The sequence below is a fragment of the Populus euphratica genome, unplaced genomic scaffold (assembly GCF_000495115.2).
Source record: "Populus euphratica unplaced genomic scaffold, PopEup_1.0 scaffold46.1, whole genome shotgun sequence".
NCBI lineage: Eukaryota > Viridiplantae > Streptophyta > Magnoliopsida > Malpighiales > Salicaceae > Populus > Populus euphratica.
In genome coordinates this window covers 2,642,826-2,663,935 of record NW_011499852.1, presented here as the reverse complement: position 1 = coordinate 2,663,935, position 21,110 = coordinate 2,642,826, and the positions used below count along the sequence as shown (strand labels likewise).

The 21,110-nt window shown below is 31.3% G+C and overlaps 1 protein-coding gene across 2 annotated transcripts; it reads right to left on the bottom strand.

The window, feature by feature from the left end:
- Positions 1-358: 358 nt before the first annotated feature.
- On the bottom strand, positions 359-6,918 carry LOC105121930 (calcium-dependent protein kinase 13-like). 2 transcript variants are annotated; one of them, XM_011020799.1, is made up of 8 exons: positions 5,897-6,918; positions 5,120-5,263; positions 4,706-4,858; positions 3,822-3,937; positions 3,563-3,730; positions 1,121-1,351; positions 890-1,035; positions 359-628 (listed from the first exon to the last, which is right to left on the bottom strand). In XM_011020799.1, the coding sequence occupies exons 1-8, from the start codon at positions 6,519-6,521 to the stop codon at positions 589-591; spliced, it is 1,623 nt and encodes a 540-aa protein (XP_011019101.1). In that variant the 5' UTR covers positions 6,522-6,918; the 3' UTR covers positions 359-588. The 2 variants fall into 2 exon arrangements, with proteins under 2 accessions (XP_011019101.1, XP_011019102.1); XM_011020800.1 differs by having other exon boundaries at positions 372-1,035; positions 5,897-6,916.
- Between the last annotated feature and the right edge of the window lie 14,192 nt (positions 6,919-21,110).

Genomic DNA, 21,110 nt, shown 5'->3' with positions numbered 1-21,110 from the left:
TTAATTTTCAAATATGGTTTAACTAACTTTTACTATACATTTTTTTCAAATCCTGTTGCCCTCTCGTCCTTTTTTTTTTCTTTTTTTCTTTTTTGGGAGGGGTGGGTGGGGAGGTAACATGCCATGGGAACTGAGACCACTAATGGTTGTGCTCTGGGCTGGCTACTGTTTGGACTGATTTGGTTATAAAACGAACAGAGGCTACCGTGACCACTTTGTTCGTTTCCTCTCTCAAATCATTCAGAACATAGCACGCACCCATGAAGTTGAGAATGAAGTACACGGACGTAGTTACATCTTTCAAATATAACAATTACAAATTTTTACTTGCATGTAAATAATTCTAGTAACATCAATCAACATCTCAATACTAACTGGCAATTGCTGGCTAGGTATGCTCTTATGTATAACTTTGAAGAACAAAATTTAATAAAAATACATGCACCCATCTAGAAGTTTATTCCTACTAATAGCATTACACGTTGTTTTTGCAGATTACTTCACTAATTTCTCGTGTTTTTTGAGCAGAAGAAAAGGGTGTCAAAAGTTGGGAGCCCCAGAACACAACGCATTTCCTTTTAGAATATACTACAGCCCTACAGAGTTCCCCCCACCAATGTTCGCATTGTCTACAAGAAACAATTACCGAAGGTTAAAAGTAGTGAGAAGAAAAGGGAAAGAATCATACATCCTGCACCGTGGTACCAGTCATCATTTTTACACAACTAACATTTTGCAGACACATAAGACGTCCTCAGCCTCCATGATTCTTGTAAGCCCACAAGCAGAAGGGGCCCACATAAAAGAAAACAAATCTAAGATGTATGGTGATGACCCACTACTCTCTTTGCAAGGATAAATTAAGCATAGGCCCTGTGGATGTGTTTACTCACTCCCCAGGTTTAGTGAACCATCCTTCATGAGCTTCATGCTTAGACTGTTGAATCTCCCTCTAGAGTAATGACGGGAAGCTTTCCTCCAATCTGTTCCAGTTTTCATCATAGCAAAGAATTCGTCATAGCTGATTCTTCCATCCTGCATTAATAGGACATTGATGTCAGACTGAAATCTCCTGGGCCAAGATTAGCATATAATGTTAAATTTAGCATTGCCAATTCACCTTGTCAGTGTCTACTTCTTGGAAGATGTCATTTGCCACATCTGTACAATCATCCGCTCCATCCTCCATCAGGGCATCCCGGAGTTCATCTGGCTCGATATAACCATTGCCATCCTTGTCAAAGTAGGAGAATGCCTTGCGAAGATGCTCATCATTGTCCATCCTTTGGAGAGGAAGAGAAACAGCGACAAACTCCCCATAGTCTAGTTTACCCTTCCCATTAGCATCTACCTGTCGGCAAACAAGTAATCCATTCAGAACCAACTGGATATAGAATATTCCTTAACATTATGTTTGCTTAACAAAAGGAATGAGGAAGGACAAGTAAGAAAGAATAGGCTAGAGACAGAAGCAATGCTCAACGCATTTTTAGGTGGATCCATATCGAGTAAAGAATACATGAATCCAATCCTCACATTGATTCCAACATAATTCAACTCATCCAAATTCGAAGGATAGGCAGAAAAACAAGAATTAGATGAGTATTGTTCTATGGTACCTGTCATCTAAATTTTTTTTATCTTGTCCACCAAACTAAGTAAGAACCGAGAAAGAGAAACTGCTTTCATCCTTTCTCCTCTTCATCTACCCAATTCTTACACTATTTTCTATCCTCCCAACCATTTTCAATGTTACTTAGTTCTAACAATTGCCTAAATGATAAAGATTGAACACTTTGAAGAAGGAACAAACAAATTCATGCATGTACTTGCAAGCATGTGAAAACTCCTGAATTCTTCATCAAACCACATGTAAACTCAAATTCTTCATTAACCAGGTAGACTTCAATTTCAACCTTCAGCTTTAAATTGTGGTTATAAAACCTCAGAAGCTTTCCCATCTGTTTTGATGTCTCCCTTGTTAGTTCTTTCTCGTATTTGACTAACAGAAAGCATGAGATGGTGGCTTGTTAACTTTCCAAATGAAATGCTAAAAAGCAAAAATCAGGGGAACCAAAAAAGTGGGGGGAATCCATAAACTGCCTTCACAACCCCTCCAGAACATATATATACCTACTTGTAAAGGTAATTGATAGTCCACCTTTATCACCGGCAAACCCCATCAGAAGTCTGAAATCAAGATAGAACAAGGCTCCAGTCATTCACCAATCTCTGGACTCCTACAGATCCAATCCAGCCCAAGAATCTCTTCAAACCTATTCCCCACAACACAGTCTGATGAAAAGATAAATAAGAAACTGAAGCCAGATACCATAACTGACTTTGAAAGAGTACATCACACAGGGAAAGGGATGATGGAGATGGTGTTAAGAAAAACCAAGGGAGTGAAGAAAGGAGTTCAAATGCAGAATTATTGAGAGGATGTAAACATAGGAAGAGATCAAATATCCAGTGTAATGATACCGCAGAAGAGAGCATGTTAGTGGGAATAAAAGGATGAAGGATGGCTGCATCTAATTCTAACTCGATAAGACTCAGATGTTGAGCGTGTACACAGTTTAAAGAGAGGGATAACTAACAGCAAAGAATTCAGATTTTTCCCTAGCTTTTCTCGGATACATTTTCAAAGATTGGCTTGTTTTATGGAGAAAAAAGGATAGGAAATTAGTATAATTTCCATGGGCACTTATAGCAGAGGATTGAAAAAGGTCACGCATCAAAAAACATGAGAGAATATGAGGTTAAGTTTTAGAGCAAGGTGGAGATGAAATCTGCTCTAAACTGTGGGCTATCCCTGTAGTTAAGCCAACTATTTTCTAGCAGCAATGAAATGTTCAAACACCATAATTTTTACACCCTTACGTTCCAAGAGTGAGCATTCTATTCAGAAGCTTAAAGTAAATCTCTTATAAAAATGTAATTTTGGTCTAGTAGCCACCAGCTTCCCTTGTATTTTTTCCTTTTTGGGAGCCCTCAACCTTCATGCTAGAACCTAAACCTTCATCTTCCAAACCAAGCTGGAATCCAGTTTATAAATTTAAACATTTTGTCCATGTTATCACTGTAGAAATATAATCTATAATCCTACTTTCAGATTTCCTCAAAGATGCAAATTATTTGTTTCAGGAAAGACAACTGGAAAGTGCAGGAATAGACCACCTAAACAAAAGATTAGAACTAAAATTGCTTCCGGGACAACTGATTATGCTAAAGTGTGGCAAATTAAGTAACTGGTCAGATAACTAGGCTTGATGTATTCTCTTGACGTGTAAATGCCAAAGCCTCGTACCTACACTTGCATAATACTTTCTCCAATGTCAAAGGTACATCCCTCACTTGTGCATCCCTCACTTAATACGAAAATCATTGCGGATAAGAGAAAAGAGAACTCTGAGATGTATCCATTGCAATCACGCTACCAGTACTGTTGTTGAAGGGGAAAACATATAGCAGGTATACTATAGATACTGTTTGATTATTTTAGCCAAGTACAGATACTGTTTGATGAAACTTGAAACTGAGATGCATAAAGTGTACTCACAGCTTCAATAAGCATTTGAACTTCAGACTCCACAAGCTGGGAACCAAAACTTCGAAGTCCAGTTTTCAATTCTTCAATTGAAACAATACCGTCATTATCGGTGTCCATCTTCTTGAACATTTCTTTGATATCTTCAACTTCTTCAATGGATAAGAAATCAGCAATAACCTAGTTAAAAGTACCAAACTATTTATTTCTGGATGGGAAAAAATAATATCAGATGAACAATAAGAAAATTATAGAGGAATAAAAAACTAACCCTGAGAGCTTTTCTTTTGAATCTGTTCATCATTGAAAACTGCTTAAGTCTTGACTTGACAACATCTCCAAGAGGAACATTAGGAGCTTTCTTAGCATTTAGGAGCCAAGGATGCTCTATAAGTAGAAACATAAACATTAGGTGAAAGATAATAAATATTAATCATGGTTGTTCGAATGTGACAAGTATTGAAATCATGATACATGAAGAACGCCATTAGATAAAGAGGATAATCATAGCTTTTTCCTGGACAGAATGAACAGCTTGCTGAAGCAAAATATTAACTAGGGAGATGCTAAAATTTTTAGGCTTAAAAGCAGCAATAATGTACCATGTATACAGCAAGAGAGATAATGATGAAGTTATAAATCAAGATTTTTTAAGGCTTGTAAGCTAGATGAAACTGTAGCATTCCCAGTTATATCTTGCATATTGTAGTAGTTCTTCAAACTATGATGCATTATCAAATCTGTTGAGCAACATAGCACTTGTTACAGATTCATTTATCAAGTCCCACATTTTTGTCCACATAACAAGATAAATTGTGAGTGAAGATAGTTTCCTAAACAGGTCAGAACTGCAAATTTCAGAATTTTTGCCATATATCTAATAAATTGTGGGGGCTGTAGACAGGGTCAGAACTGTAATTCTATAATACCTCAGGTTCTTTCACCTCTTATCTTTAACTCCACTATTCTAGGAGTGTTCAGTGATGTAATGCATTTTAATAACCAGGTAGAATCTCAATTAAAGAAACAACCTCCCAAAAGAGTAAAATCATACCAAAATCAGACGGAATTTGCAACCCCATGCTCCCACACCCACCAACCCAAAAGAACAAAGAAACAGTGTTCCCAGATGATAAAATCATATATAAAATATACCTAGCACTTGTTTTGCAGTTAATCGAAGCTTTGGGTCTGGCTCCAGCATTTGCCTCACTAAACTCTTAGCATTCTCCGAAATATTTGGCCATGGATCCCGTTTGAAATCTATAATCCCACGAAGAATGGCCTGGGCAACTCCTTGCTCGGACTCTGTATTCATAAAAAATAATAATAATAATAACCCTGCTTTCAAGAAAAGCTCAAAAAAATAAATAAAAAGCAGGAGTACAGAACAAAATGAAGAAAGAATAGTTGTGCTCATACACTGAAGGCATCATACAATGATGGAAAGGAGTTTCTTAGAATATGGTGCAAGCACTCATGCTGCAGTCTCCCTCACCACAACACACAAACACACACAAGCAAACATGGTAAATGCATGAGAGGGGTGCGAACCCCAAGTATAATTACCAGCCCAAAATGGCGGAACACCACACAACAAGATATAGAGAATGACCCCTGCACTCCATATATCAATTTCTGGTCCATAGTTCCGCTTGAGCACCTCTGGAGCCATGTAATAAGGACTTCCCACAATTTCAGAGAACCTCTCACCTTTTAAAAATTAGGCAGTAACGAACATTAGCATAATATAGTAACTAGATATAAAAATAATCAAAAACAATAAAAATTTCAATGATTTTCACCATATGGCCAGCATGTGACAATTTTTTGAAATAGAAGTTGTCTTCCCAGATGCACCTAAAATATCTATGACAATTATGAGGAAGAAAACATCAAGTTCATATCTAAAACCTAACCGTGACTAAACATGGTAAGCATCCTACACATGAACTCTAAAATAAAACTGTCCTCGAACAAAATAGCATCCCAATCCTCTTATTAGAGCAACCACAATAGGTTCTTCAGAAAGGGCATCATAAAAAAATTACCACATAGAACTTAAGATGCTAAATGTAGACTATTAAACAGAATATTAAAAGGAATTTCCTAACATTTCAAAGCATGATACTCCAATAGTCTTATCACTCTAGTAACTAAAGATTCCAGCGTTTTCGCTAATACTAAATTACCCAGGCAAGTAGCAACAAACCACATACTTACATCAATGCATTACTTACACACACGCACGCAAGAAAAGGAAAGGGAAAAAAAATCACTTATTTATCTAATATAAACCCTTATCATTCCATTTTCCCATCAGTTAATAATAAAGTTATTTCTCACCTGGCTTAAAGAAAATAGACAAGCCAAAATCAATAGCTTTCAAAGGCGAATTCTCTTTCTTACTCGCGAACAAAAAATTCTCCGGCTTCAAATCCCTATGAATCACACCATGCTTATGACACAACTGCACAACCTCAACAATCGTTCTAGTCACTGCGGCGGCGGCTCTTTCAGTATAATGACCTCTAGCAACAATTCTATCAAACAATTCCCCTCCTTCACACAACTCCATAACCAAATGCACCGCATTATCATCCTCACAAGCTTCTTTCAAGCTCACAATACTCGAACTCTTCGGCAAATGCTTCATTATCGCTACTTCTCGTCTGACATCTTCAATATCCACAGCAGTCCTCAACTTCCTCTTCGAAATACTCTTACAGGCAAGTAACTCTCTCGAGTCTCGCTCTATACACAGATACGTTACGCCAAATTCTCCCCGACCTAGCTCACGATCTACTAAATAGCGCTCTTCGATATTCTCCTTGGGGAAGCCAGTGAGGACTGTGATTGGTTGCGGTGTTTTTTTAGCTGTGTTATCTTTCTTTCCGTGATCTTGACCGGAGAAGCTCGATTTCACATCTTCTCTAGCTACGGCGGCCGGAGATCTGCAACAATTCCCCATTTATAGTGACTTTTTTTAGATCTTGTGATAGGAAGAATGAATTAGGGTTTCACTTTTTCTACATTATAGAAAATGAAACCCTACTGAGAGAGTGTGAAGGCAAAGTTAGAGAGAGGAGGAGAAGGAGGAGGAGTGGCGTTAGTGAGGGAGAAGTGTGGAGCATAGCTTTTTAGAGTATAGTTTTTTTAGTCTTTTGAGAGTGTTTTATTTATTTACTTACTTATAATTTTGTTAGAGATAGAATAGTATTTAATTTTTTAATCGGAGACCGTGGTTGTGTGACTTTTGTCGGCTAATCGGGGTTGAAACGGGACGGTGGAGCTGGAAGAGAGGGAAGGATGGGTGAGTTGTTTGGATTCGGCAAGTGTTTTTTATATGGAGTCTGGACAGGACGGAATGATAGGAGGGAGAGATTGGATAATTTTAGTTTGGAATAAAGTCCTTTGACTTCAGTGTATTTCTAATGTTTCCACTCGTTTCAGATAAACTATGTTTTTATCTCTGTAGATTCATGTATAGGAGAAGGATGAAAAAGGGTGTGATTTCCTAGCAATTTAAACGATAAGGGTGACAGAAACAGTTTAGAAACTACAAGGTTAACATTGAAAATTCTAGATTTTAAGAACAGAGGGGAAACCTTGTTGATCTTGAGAATTCTTAAATGTAAGTTTAGTATTCCAATAGCTTTTGTAATTATTGTTTGAAAAAAAAAATATAAAAAATTTTTTATTTAAGGTTAGTTTAGTATTTATATATATTTAGTTAAAAATATATTTGGTATTGTAATAGCTGTTATGGTTATAATTTATAAAAAGTTGTTTTATAAAATATACTTTTAGTTGAAGTTGGTTTGGAAAAATATATGTTTGGTTAAAACTGTGATTGAAATTAAAGTTAAACAAAAAGTAGTTTAATGTGTTTGTTTAAAAGAATGATTTTTAAATTGAGATTATAAAATATATATATTAATATTGATGGTTTTTAATTTAAATATTATAGATTTAACTAATGTTTACGTGAGCAAGGACTATATTTTTCATGGTTTCTTAAGCGTGCAACAATATCAGGTAAAATACCATCAAGAATAAAATTAGGATTGCAATCAAATTCTGCAAATATTACATTATCAAGCAATCTCCTTCTAATTTTTTTGAATAAAACACAATTAAAAATAAAAATAAAAATTGAATTTTGTTAACTAGATCGGACCCAGCAAGAAGAAAATTAAAATTATGATCAAATTCTATAAATGCTACATCATCAAGCGATCTCCTTTTAATTTTTCAAATAAAACACAATTAAAAAAAATTCACTCTATCAGACCCGGTTCAATGCATTTAGCTTTAAACCAGATCTGGTCCGACCGGAAACACTCCATTGTTCACGTGAACAATGGCGAGTCACACCCCAATGTTCACTTATGTGATCAGTAAAAAGGGCAACTCTTCACTTAACAGAAACACAACTCTTCACTTAACAGAAACAAAGCGAGAAGCATGAAAAAATTACTTGTGCAAAACCTGCGATGAAACATCAGATTTTTGTGGGTTCCATAGCCAAAACATAGCTGCTGAAGATAACCAAACATTATGTTATTGAGTTTGACAAAAAACACAGAAGATAACGTAGAGTTAGATTTAAGTATTGCTATTATATCATAAAATAAATATTAATTATATCAAATATTTTTTATTGTTCCATTAAACTATCTACAATTTCATCACGTATAAAATCTATCCGATAAGAACTACAGTTTTATTGATTTCACGTATAAAATCTATCCGATAAGAACTACAAACGCACAACAACATCAGGTAAAATATCATCAGGAATAAAATTAGGATTGTGATCAAATTCTGCAAATGTTATGTCATCAAGTGATCTCCTTCTAATTTTTCAAATAAAATACAATTAAAAAATTAAAAATTAATTTTTTTTTACTAGGTCAGATCAAGTTCAATGCATTTAACTTTGGACTGGACCTGATCCGGCCAAAAAAATTCGATGACTTAAAAACCAAAATCACGGTATAAAAAATAATATATAATTATAGTAAAGCTAGAAGGGGAAAATGGAGATCAAATACCTAAACAAAATCTAGAGATGAGATGGGAAGGGAACCTAGAGTTATAAATGGATATTAAGATTTGCAATTATTAATAAATAAAAAAGGAAAGAAAACAAATAATATAGCTCTGCAGAAATATGTGGAATGTTAGTTAGAAGATATTGGTAGGGCTCATGCATTAAGCAGATTGAGAGAGGCAGGAACGCAACAAGCAGCATGTAATTTTAGCTTCAACAAAACAACATTTTCAAGGCAGATAACGGTAGGATCCATGCATAAAAATCACGGCTGATTTCATAACCAAAAGATATATTGCAACTATTACATAATAAACACAGTCGCAAATGCTTAGCCAAACGGGCTCTAAGTATGGTTTGGAAAAGCAATGCGTTCATGAAATTTAAAAAAGTATATAAATTTAAATTAATTTATTTTTTTATGTTTTTATTTCATTTTAATTTTAATTTACTAATATTAAAAATAATTTTTAAAAAAATATTATTTTAATGCATTCCTAGATAAAAAGCACTTTAAAAAACAACCGCCTCAAATGCCTTTTTGAACAAAGTTCAACGTTTTTTTTAATAAATATTTGTATTAATTTTTCTACATGTTCTTTAATTTAATTTAATATGTTTGATAAATGGTTAAAGAATAAAGATGATTTACCGTAAACGTAATTACTACTCTATGGGTTAGAAACTTCAAAGGCAAACTATTAATGAAGTGAGGTAGTATAAAATAATAACAATATTAATTATGATGTAGGGGGTAGAAAATTTTTTTAAGAATAATTGTTTTTTAAAATGATTTTTTATCTAGAAATGCATTAAAATAATTAATGTGTTTGATAAATGGTTAAACAATAAAAATGATTTATCGTAAACATAATTACTACTCTACGGGCTAGAAACTTCAAAGCCAAACTATTAATGAAGCGAGGCAGTATAAAATAATAACAATGTTAATTATGATGCAGGGGATAGAAAAAAAATTTAAGAATAATTTTTTTAAAAAATATTTTTTATCTAGAACTACATCAAAATAATTAATGTGTTTGATAAATGGTTAAATAATAAAAATGATTTACCGGAAACGTAATTACTACTCTATGGGCTAGAAACTTCAAAGGCAAACTATTAATGAAGCGAGGCAGTATAAAATAATAACAATATTAATTATGATGTAGGGGATAGAAATTTTTTTAATAATAATAATAACAACAACAACAATAACACTTTCCCTCACTCACACAAAAAAAAAAATAGCAATCACAAAATATATACAATTGAAGGTTTGGCTGGTTAGCTACCTCAATTTTTTATTTAAAATTTGATTTTTTATTTAAAATTAATCTTTAAAAATCATTTTAATTTGTTAATATCATAAATAAATTTTAAAAAATATTATTTTAATATATTTTTGAATAAAAATCACTTTAAAACATAACATTTAACACTCTAAAAAAGGTCGATAATAATTAAACACCAGTTCATTATCCTATGTGTTATTTTAAGAAACTTTTCAATAATATTATTTGAATTTGATTTGGTTTATCATGTTGATTGTCAACTTGACCTCTAGTCTAGGTAAGGTTTTAAATTAAATTGTTGGAAGATAACCCGATATAATCCAGCTCACCTAATAAGTGTATTAATAACTCGATCAACCCAATTAAAATCTAGTTTGACTTTTTATATAAAAAATAAAACAACATTAGGTTAATGGTTTTTTATAAAAAAAAATATTGAAAAGGATAATGTCTCAAGTTAATCTGTTTATCTGTTCAATAATTTTATTTTTTAGAATTTATTTTTATTTAATTACATGATAAAAAAATAAACATTCACATAAAAGATAACAAATAAAACTATAGAGGGAAAAATGTATTTTTTTTCTAATTAATGTAATATTTTCTATAATAAAATAGGCTTTTTTATTAACAACATAGTTCATTGAATAAGAAATTCAAAAATAAAAAAATATTCAAAAAAAACTACTACAACGCTTTGAATTAAAAATGAAAGAGCATATATTATTTTGAGAACAATTGAGAAAAATTATACAAAAAAATTAAATAATAGATATTTTATTCTCATTCATTATTAATAATCAAATTATTTTAAAAATTCTATATATCAATCCAATACATAATTATCTATAAAAACAATAGATAATATCATCATAAAAAAGCTCTAATCTTCATAAAAATTGACAATTTTTTGAATAAACGGCAGCAACAATTAACATAAAGGTTTATTAAAAAATTTAATCTTTTGAAATTAATGTATGTCTTCAATCTAAACTCTATTTTCTTAATGCATCTCTTTATTATTTTAATGAAAGCATGTTCTCTAATCAAAAGCATTGTTTTTTAAATAAAAAACTTATCATGATCTCAAAAGAAAATTTCAATAAAAAAATATTAAAAAAATATTTCAATATATTACATGTGACCAAAGGCAAAACAATTAATTAATGTGATAAAATCATATCAAGAATCTATTATAAATTGTGATACACAACATCGCATCGCGGGACACCTATATTTTTTCTGGTATAGAAAAATAAGTTATTTTAGGGAAAATAAAGATTCTATTGGAATTATCATCTAATAATTTAAGAAAACTAAAAACTATAAATTAGACACTGGCCTCAAAGATTCACATACTAAGTTAATTATGATTAAGAGAAATTCGACATCACCCTAGAAACATCATTTCAAGTGAAAGGTTACTCTTACTTGTGTTTTTTTGTAATTTTATTCAATTGCTGTTATATTATAGCTTATTTTCAATTTGATTTTGAGGGTTAACATCGATCCCTAAAAATAGAAGACATCTAAAAAATGATAACAATTCCTAAAAATAGGAGACTTGTCGAAATGTTGATGTTTAAATCTAAAAATGAGAGTTATGTTCAAGTTGCAAAAAAAATAAATGGGCATAATCCATATTTGTTTTTGTTTAGATTGACATCGGTTTATTTTTTATAAAAAAAATAAGATGTGCCAACAAATAACGTTTATTCTTAAAAAGAAAGATTACGTTGGAATAGCTAAAAAATATGCATAACCTGTATCTAAGAATTAGGCTTTAGACACTCACGCGATGACGGGATAACTTAAGCATTGGACCCACATCATCATTCTTTTTATATTTATCTCAAGTATTTTACAAAATACACAAAAAAAATACAAATACATGTATAAAAAGACAAATAAAATATTCCTAAAAGTCACAAAAATTACTTGAGTGTCACTATATGGGAAAAAGACTAAAATTCCCTTAAATTTCACTAAAAATATGAAATAGCTATAACGGTGCATGTAGCTCACATGCAACCATTGAAGGAAGGTGATCCCTATATCTCATAAGGATTTTAGATTTCGTTTTGAATTTATCTATCTTCTATACTTTGGCCCAACCTTTGTCGAATAAGCTCTAGGGAGCTGGATGATTATGGCATGAAACGACAAGATTAGTAGCTAACTTCGATCCTACAGTGGCTAAAAGGATCACATTTAGAATGACTGCTTATTGAAAGAGTTTCATATCTACAAAAACGATCTCTAAAAAGACTAAGAGATTATCAAGGTGGAAAACTTTCCAAGTCATTTTGTCCAACATCCTCTAAATAATACAATTATCTCATGATAAAAAGGATTACTTGTGGTTGTGAGGTTTAAACTGAAAGAGCTACCTCATGTGCTAGGATTTATTGGGGTGGCAAAGCCTAATATTGTCTCTGGGATTCAAAGATGGCTTGGGTAAGGGCTTGTCCTTGATTAATAAGTTATGAAACTTTGATGGAGTAAACATGCTAACAACTGCAGGGAGGTCTATGACATGTCCTATCCCCAGGTTTTTTTAATTATTTGCCATTAATAATGATTATAGATGTTAAAAACCAGTTTTGAAAGAACAGTTAATGGCTTTTTGATCAATTTCTCATAAAAATGGTGTCAATTAATGATGTTCTAAAATCTAATATATTTAGAAATATGCGGTTTTTTTTAAGTATTTGGATAGAGGATGATCACATGTTTATATTAATGTTTCCAACTGTAGAGTTCAAGAAATTAATGATTAGTGATTGGAAGACCCAATGCTTGCGAAATAATCTTTTAAAGTGGGATTTAAGGTTCCTCCAATGATAACGTCAATAACTTTGAATAAAAATTTCAATAAATGAGATAATGAATTTTAAATTATTTAGAATAAAAGTGTTTGTTTGTAATTATGTATGATAAATGCTTTATAAAATAAGAGTATGAATATAAAATGATAAAGTCAATGACTTTGAATAAAGATTTCAATAAATGAGGTAATAAATTTTAAATTATATAGAAAAAAATATTTATTTGTAATTATGTATGATAAATACTTTTTAAAACAAGAGTATGAATATAGAATAGGAAATATATGAACCATTTACCTATATGGTTCAAATGATATATAGTCTCTGAACTTTATCATGTTACTTGAATAAAGGATTTGAAACGTCATCTCCTCCTAATAACATTAATGCAAATAAATATATCTTATACAATATTAATGATAAATGAATATCTCTTGTACAATATTAATTTTGATAAAAATATGATAAGTTCTTAGAATATTTTTGTACACCTAGGAATATAGAGAGATAATCATTCTTGACTTTTAACATTTTATGTTAAAAGACATAAAAACAAACATGTAAATTCTTGTGACCCAACATAGAGCCTAAAAATATTACCAACTATATATGTATTTGGATTTAGAATGACTCTAAACCTAAGGGTAAAGGGTTTGAAACCTTGTTAAACTCAAATGCACTTGAGCTCAACATGATGCAAACCCCAAAGAAGTTAGGTCTAACACCTAACCACACTCACATATACTTAGGTTCAGTGTGCAACTAAACCCAAGAAATTTGGATCTGACATCTTGTCACACCCACATATACTTAGGCTTAGCATATAATTGAACCCAAAAGGTTGGGTCTAATATTTTGTTAAACTCGCATGTACTTGGGTTTGGTACATAGTTAAACCTAAAAAAATTAGATGTAGCACCTTGCTAAACTTATATGTACCTAGGCTTAACGCAGAGCTCAACCTAAGAAAGTTGGGTCCAACATCTTGTTAGACTTGTATGCACTTGGGTTCAGCATGTAGTTAAACCCAAAGAAGTTAAGTCTGATATCTTGTTAAATCCACATGTACTTGGGCTTATTGCATAACTAAATTCAAGAATGTTTAGATCTAGCACTTTGTCAGACCGATGCACACTTGAACTCAGCGTATAGCCAAACCAAAGGCAATTGGGTTTAGTATTTTTATCAGATACACATGCATTTAAAACCTAATCATATTTGGATCTGGCACCTTGTCAGCCTTACATATACTTGGACAGTACGTAGTTAAACCAAAGAATGTCAGGTTTGTAAGTAAGTTGAATCCATGTCATTCCACCAAGCCTAGATACATTGGGTTATTATCATGTCTTTAACCCTTTTAATCATGAATTTTTTAAACATACAAAAATATATGATCCATCATATACATATATACTTGCACGTGCACGCGTGTGTCTATATATATATATTCCTAGTATCAAATAAAGTGAAAAGCTGTCATTATCTAACTTTCTATATAACATAATATAGCATGTGTAGTAGTGTAGTTACAGTTATTTTTCAAAGTGTTTTTCACTCAGAAATGTATCAAAATAATATATTTTTTTATTTTTTAAAAATTATTTTTGACATTAGCACATCAAAATAATCTAAAAATATAAAAAAATATTAATTTGAAATAAATAAATTAAAAATTTTAATTTTTTAAAATGCAAAAATAAATAGTAATGATAGCTTTTTGCTTTTCTTTATAATAGGAAAAAATATAAATATAATACATCATGGTATTACATTAATGAAAAGAATAACAAGAAGATAGTCTTACCTTATTCTTATGGTGTATATGTTTTGTATTTTGAATATTTGTGTGGTATTTTGCATAAAAATATAATTAAAAATCCTCTATACCAAACATTTATATTTTTCAATCATCTAAAACACTTAAGTGTCATCCAATAACATCAGGCGGTGTATTAAAAAAAATTATAACATCATTAAATATTTAAAAGGGAAAAAGTAAAAGAGTTTTTAATTAAAAAAAACTTGAATCAAAGTTTCTTACAATATATTTCTTTTTTACTTAAATCAATTAAGATCTCATATTAGACTTTAATTTATCACATTTTCTTTATTAACGTTGCACGATCATAAGAAAGAGATAAGTTTTTTTTTTAATTCTAAATCCATAACAGGTTCCTTAAATTATTAAAAACATTATGACAATACTAGAACTAAATTATATGTCATTTATTAATTTATTGATAAAACTAATACATAACATATTCAAATTCTATATCGTGGACTTGCCACGAACACATGTCAAGAGGAGTCAACCTAATCAATGATGCTAGGTCAAAATCCACAAGCTAATGATCAGGGACGCAAAAACAAGAGATGTCAATGATGTGGGTGGATATCACATAAGTGAATTTCTAGGAAATATGTGAAATTTTCATTGGAAAAACGGATCAAAATGCAAAAAGAACAAAAAAAGAAAAGACGAAGAGAATTTGCGAGAATTAAGAAGAGAAGATGCCTCTTGTTGTCTCAATTATTTGCAAACATTTGGCCTGTGTGTCTGTATCCTTGGTGATTGATTAGCTTACAAAGACACTTCAATAAGTGTGGGACTCATTTGACCCCCTAACAACCGGCTTTCTTCATTCTGTGTTGCGTGCTTCTTGAGTGGTATTTGATTGGAAGGCTGTTTATGTGGGCAAGCCACACCAATTTTGGGTCTGTGACTTCTCATTTGGATTCCTGGGTCCAATTAAGCTCCCATGTAAACTCAGTGTATATATATATATATATATATATATAAACAAAGAACTAAATCTCTTCTTAATTTACTGCGTATATAGAAACAGTGGATTCTAATAATACTACACAGTGAGTTCTCTTTTTTTTTTTCTATTTTTTTAATTTAATTATTTCACATTGAGTTAAATTAAAATTAAATTTTATGATTTATTTTAGTTACTTAGATATGAAGATATTGTGGTGTTAAGAAAATAATTTATGGTGTTTGGTTGATGCTCTATTTAAAAAAATAAAATTATATTTTATTAATTTAAAATAATTAAAATTTTAGAAATCAAATTGAAAATTAAAACAAATGTTTAGCACTTTTTTTTTCTCCCGGATCCGACTAAAATGAACAATAAAGGGAAAAGGTCCAGCCCATTTTTTTCTCCTCTGATTATTTTTTTAATTACTTAATTTTTTTTTAATTTTTTTTTTATATTATGTTTATTTAGAATTAGACTTGATGATTTATTTTAGTTATTTAGATATAATGTTAAGAATTTTTTATCATTCAGTTAATGCTCGTTTGACAAAAAAAAATTAATTTTATTGATATAAGGTAATTAAAGTTTCAAAGATCAAATTTAAAACTGAAACAAATATTCAACCCTATTTTTTCTAAGCCAGGTATTAAATTGAATAAATAGAAAAAAATTAGCTAGCATGAGCAACACACACCAATTAGCTAGTATTTTTTCCCATAATATTATTTTTGTTCTCTAATTTTTATTTGGTCATTTGATTTTTTTTATCTAATTTGATTCTTTCACATTAAGGTTTTTTCAATTTGTTTTAGTTGACTTAACGAAAGGTTCTCATGGTGTCAAGCATAGTTTTAAAACCCGGCCCGACCCGACGGGTTGACCCGGGACCCGTCCGACCTGGGGCTGGCACTATAAAGGGAAAAGGTCCAGCCCATTTTTTTGTCCTCTGATTATTTTTTTAATTACATTTTTTTTTTAATTTTTTTTTATATTATGTTTATTTGGAATTAGACTTGATGATTTATTTTGGTTATTTAGATATAATGTTGAGAATTTTTTAGCATTCAGTTGATACTCGTTTGATAAAAAAAAATTAATTTTATTGATCTAAGGTAATTAAAGTTTCAAAGATCAAATTTAAAACTGAAACAAATATTCAACCCTATTTTTTCTAAGCCGGGTATTAAATTGAATAAATAGAAAAAAATTAGCTAGCATGAGCAACACACACCAATTAGCTAGTATTTTTTCCCATAATATTATTTTTGTTCTCTAATTTTTATTTGGTCATTTGATTTTTTTTATCTAATTTGATTCTTTCACATTAAGGTTTTTTCAATTTGTTTTAGTTGACTTAACGAAAGGTTCTCATGGTGTCAAGCATAGTTTTAAAACCCGGCCCGACCCGACGGGTTGACCCGGGACCCGTCCGACCTGGGGCTGGCACTGGGTCGGGTTGATGAAAAAATAAGGTGAGCCATGACCCGGCGTGACCCGGCCGACCCCGCGGGTTGACCCGGTAAAACCCGGTCAAAACCCGGTTGCAATCCGTTGACTTTTGTTTTTTTTACTAAAACGACGTCGTTTTGAATTTTTTTTAAATAAAAATTGACCCGGCCGACCCGGTCAAAACCCGATAACCCGGTCAAAATCCGGAACCCGGGCCTTGAACCGGGCCGGCCACCGGGCCGGGTTTAAAAACTATGGTGTCAAGAATAATAGCTAGTATTTTTTCTCATAATATTATTTTTGTCCTCTAATTTTTATTTGGTCATTTAATTTTTATTTGGTCATTTAATTCTTTCCCATTAAGGTTTTTTCAATTTGTTTTAGTTGACTTGACGAAAGGTTCTCATGGTGTCAAGAATAAGTCTCTATATTAATTTAATGGTTAATCTAGTAGTATAAGATTCAATTTTATTGATTCAAAAAAATTACAACTTTTAGGATTGAATTTTAAACTAAAATGAATACTTGGCCTCTTTTTATTTCAATGTGCATGAAGCACTTTTTTATTTTTTTATTGCTCAATTTTTTTATTCATTTTTTCGTCCTATTTCTTGAGGTTTTTAAGTTTTGGTTAAAAACTTCATTTTGTTAATGTTTTGCCTCCTCGATTTGAGAGAGAGGAGAGAGGGTTGCAAAGAAACATGAAAGAAGAGAGAAAATGGGTCGATTACCTATAATTTGGTCGTTCAAAAAGCCTTTTTTGATATCAATAAATTCTATTTAACAAGAAAAGTTTTATTATATGGTTTTTAACCCTTCATCTTAGTTAAGAAGGTTGATCGGTGCTCCTGAGTGTTTTTTTAATTGAGTTAGTTATTTGTTTTTTGAAAAGTTCCATTTAGCAAGAAGATTGAAGGTTAATATAAGATTACTAATGGATTTATTAATGTTTTATGGTATTTTATAGGTATTTACAAATAAGGAAAAGGTTGAAAAGAGGCCTTTATGTAGCAAGGGTCAAAGCCCTCCTCCTTGTTTTCCTCACAAAACAACCATATGGTGGTGCGAAAGGCGCGAGCTGAATGATTGGCTTATGCTTCCTTTACTATAATGTTTTATGGTATTGTATAGGCATTTACAAATAAGGAAAAGGTTGAAAAGAGGTCTTTGTGTAAAATGGGTCAAAGCCCTCCCTTTTGTTTTCCTCACAAAACAATCATATGGTGGTGCGAAAGGCGCGAGCTCCATGATTGGCTTAAGCTTCCTTTACTAATAAGAGAAATTCAATGCTCATACTAGAAGATGGAGCATAGGCTGCTACAATGCATGACACAATATCTATTTTATTTTTAAAAAAAGAAAAAACATGAGCAGATATCATTCTTGTAGGCCTGTGTAGTTGGATTTCGCCCAAAAGTCTATGCTATACTTGTAAATGCCTTTAATTTCTTTCTTTTTAATTTGAATTCATTAAAATCAAATGATTTTAAATATTTTTATTTTTATTATATACCATTGATTTTTTACTTTATATTTTTATAGGACAACATGCTTGCAGCCCTTCATGAATTTTAGCTTTTTTTCTTGAAATTTATTTGAAGTCTTTCCTTCTCGTCCCTTTAAAAAAGCGACAATGCTTGAGTGGTGTGATGCATGGTTTTTAAACCCGGCCCGGTGGCCCGGTTCAAGGTTTGGGTTCCGGGTTTTGACCGGGTCGGCCGGGTCAATTTTTATTTTAAAAAAAATTCAAAGCGACGTCATTTTAGTAAAAAAAACACAAAAGTCAACGGGTTGCAACCGGGTTTTTAATCAGGTTTTGCCGGGTCGTCCGGGTTTCCGGGTCAACCCACTGGGTCGGGTCACGCCGGGTCATAACTCACCTTATTTTTTCATCAACCTGACCCGGTTCCAGTCCCGGGTTGGACGGGTCCCGGGTCAACCCACCAAGTCGGGCCGGGTTTTAAAACTATGAAATTTATTTGAAGTCTTTCCTTCTCGTGCCTTTAAAAAAGGCGACAATGCTTGAGTGGTGTGATGTTCTTATATTTGTTATTCATATACTTGCATTGAAATCATTAAAATGTTCTTTAAAAACCAAAAAGATCGGTGGGATGTTTTTTTTTTTACATTTTTCCAAATTATCTTGTTTTTTTAATATACATTTTCTATTTGCTTGCAATTTTGATCAAATTAAGAATCCAAGCCAAAAAAAAAAATCGTGCCTAACAAAAATATATTACTAAGGAAATGAAGGGCTACACAGCAAAATTATTTTTTAAAATTTGGTTTAAATTGTTACTTATATATATAAAAAATAATATTATTGTTGTGTAGTTAAAAAAATTAAAAAGCTCCCTACATCACAAATCAAATATCTTAATATAAATTTTTCTCTTAACTTCCAAACTTAATTTTTAATTAGCGTTAAAGTTTTTTATATATTTATTATCACATATAGTTATCGATTTATTTTATTAAATATACCTTTTAGCTTTTCAATTCATTGTTAGTTTTTTTTAAAGAAAAATTTCTTTCTCTTACTTATTTTTTTTTTTAAAAAATAATTCAGTTCATAACAAACCACAGTTACCCATGTAGAATATATCTTACTATTTTAAACATCATTTGTAATTGCGTTTCAGCACCCATGTATAATGAACTGTCACTAGAGGAGGAGAACTTTAATTGCATTCCAGAAAATTCAAAAAATAAATTCCGCTCTAAATTGATTTTTTTATATATTTTAGATTTTTTGTTGATTTTTTCTCAAAAATAATTTTTTAAAAATAAAAAAATATTATTTTAATATATTTTAATATGAAAAACATTTTAAAAAAACCACAATTATAATTCCAAACAATATAAATTCCAAAACACCCCCTGTCATCAACCCATGTGGGATTTAAATTTAAATTAACACTTAAACTTGCACTAGATGGACTGTCCCATACAATCCACGCACTTCCTTGAAATGGACAGACATTATTTCCCAACTCACAAAACTGATATTTTAGTTAGTGAATAGATGCTAGATGTTTACCTAAATTAGATCATTTTCCAACCCACAAACATTGATATCGCAGCCGAAAAGTTACGAAACAAGTAGTTCAAAGTGATCAGAAATTGAGTTTTATATAACACAATTAATGAAAATTCTTTAGGATGAAAGGCATACACAGAAATTCTTTATCTAACCACCACCATCATCAACCCTTCACTTCGACATCAAGATGGCCTGTGCTGTCCGGTGGACATCTTCATATACAGATGGCTAGTTGGCTGCTACTGCTAAAACAAAAGCAAGGACGGACCCTTGCAGGGAACTTTAGGTGTGTTTTTCACCCAAGTAACAAACATCAGTAGTTATTATTACTATTATTATAAAACATTAGTTTGAAAGGAAGATCTGAGACAGACCCTGGCAGTTCCAGCTTCCGGCTTCCCATGGCCCCACTGGGCCACTGATTTCGCCCTCTTTGAAGGGCAACTGGCATGGCAAAAATCTTACTTTGCATGAGTTTGCTCACCTCATTAAGTTCATTGAAATCAAATGATCATCATTCTGTAGAATTTTTTTAGTAAATTTTTTAAAATAATTACGTATAGTATTCAACAAATTTATAATTTACTAGAAAGATGGCCTTATGCTGTGGACGGAGTTAAATTTTCCCTAACATAATAAAATATATCCATGTGATAATAATATTTTTAAATGAGTAAGAAAAATTTAGAAGCACTCACAAATCAAACATTGAAGAACAATACGGGAAAAAATCTATTTTTTTTTTAAATAAAACTTAACTTGAGTTGATATGTCACTCACAAATCAAACATTGAAGAACAATATGGAAAAAAAAATTATTTTTTTTTAAAATAAAACTTGACTTGAGTCGACATGCCAAATTCATAAAATAATAAAGATCAACTTTCAAGCAAACCAAATTATAAAAGGAAAAACTTAAAAAAAAAATCAATTAAAAAACATCAAAAGAAAAGACTCGAGCCAACTTGAGTTAACTCGACTAACTTGCTTTTAGGGATATGAGATCGAGATAACCCTATTGAAAGAAAATCAAAAAAATTCACAAAACCTAAGGTCTAATCTAATATCAAGGGATGAAATTAAACACGAATTACCTTTTTGTTTTTTAAGGATAAAAA

Coding starts and splice junctions, on each gene's coding strand:
- LOC105121930 (XM_011020799.1), bottom strand. CDS start 6,521: ATGGGGAATTGTTGCAGATCTCCGGCCGCCGTAGCTAGAGAAGATGTG. Junction 3,938..4,705: donor AACTGCAAAACAAGTGCTAG/GTATATTTTATA, acceptor TTCTACTTATAG/AGCATCCTTGGCTCCTAAAT. Junction 3,731..3,821: donor TCAAAAGAAAAGCTCTCAGG/GTTAGTTTTTTA, acceptor ACTTTTAACTAG/GTTATTGCTGATTTCTTATC.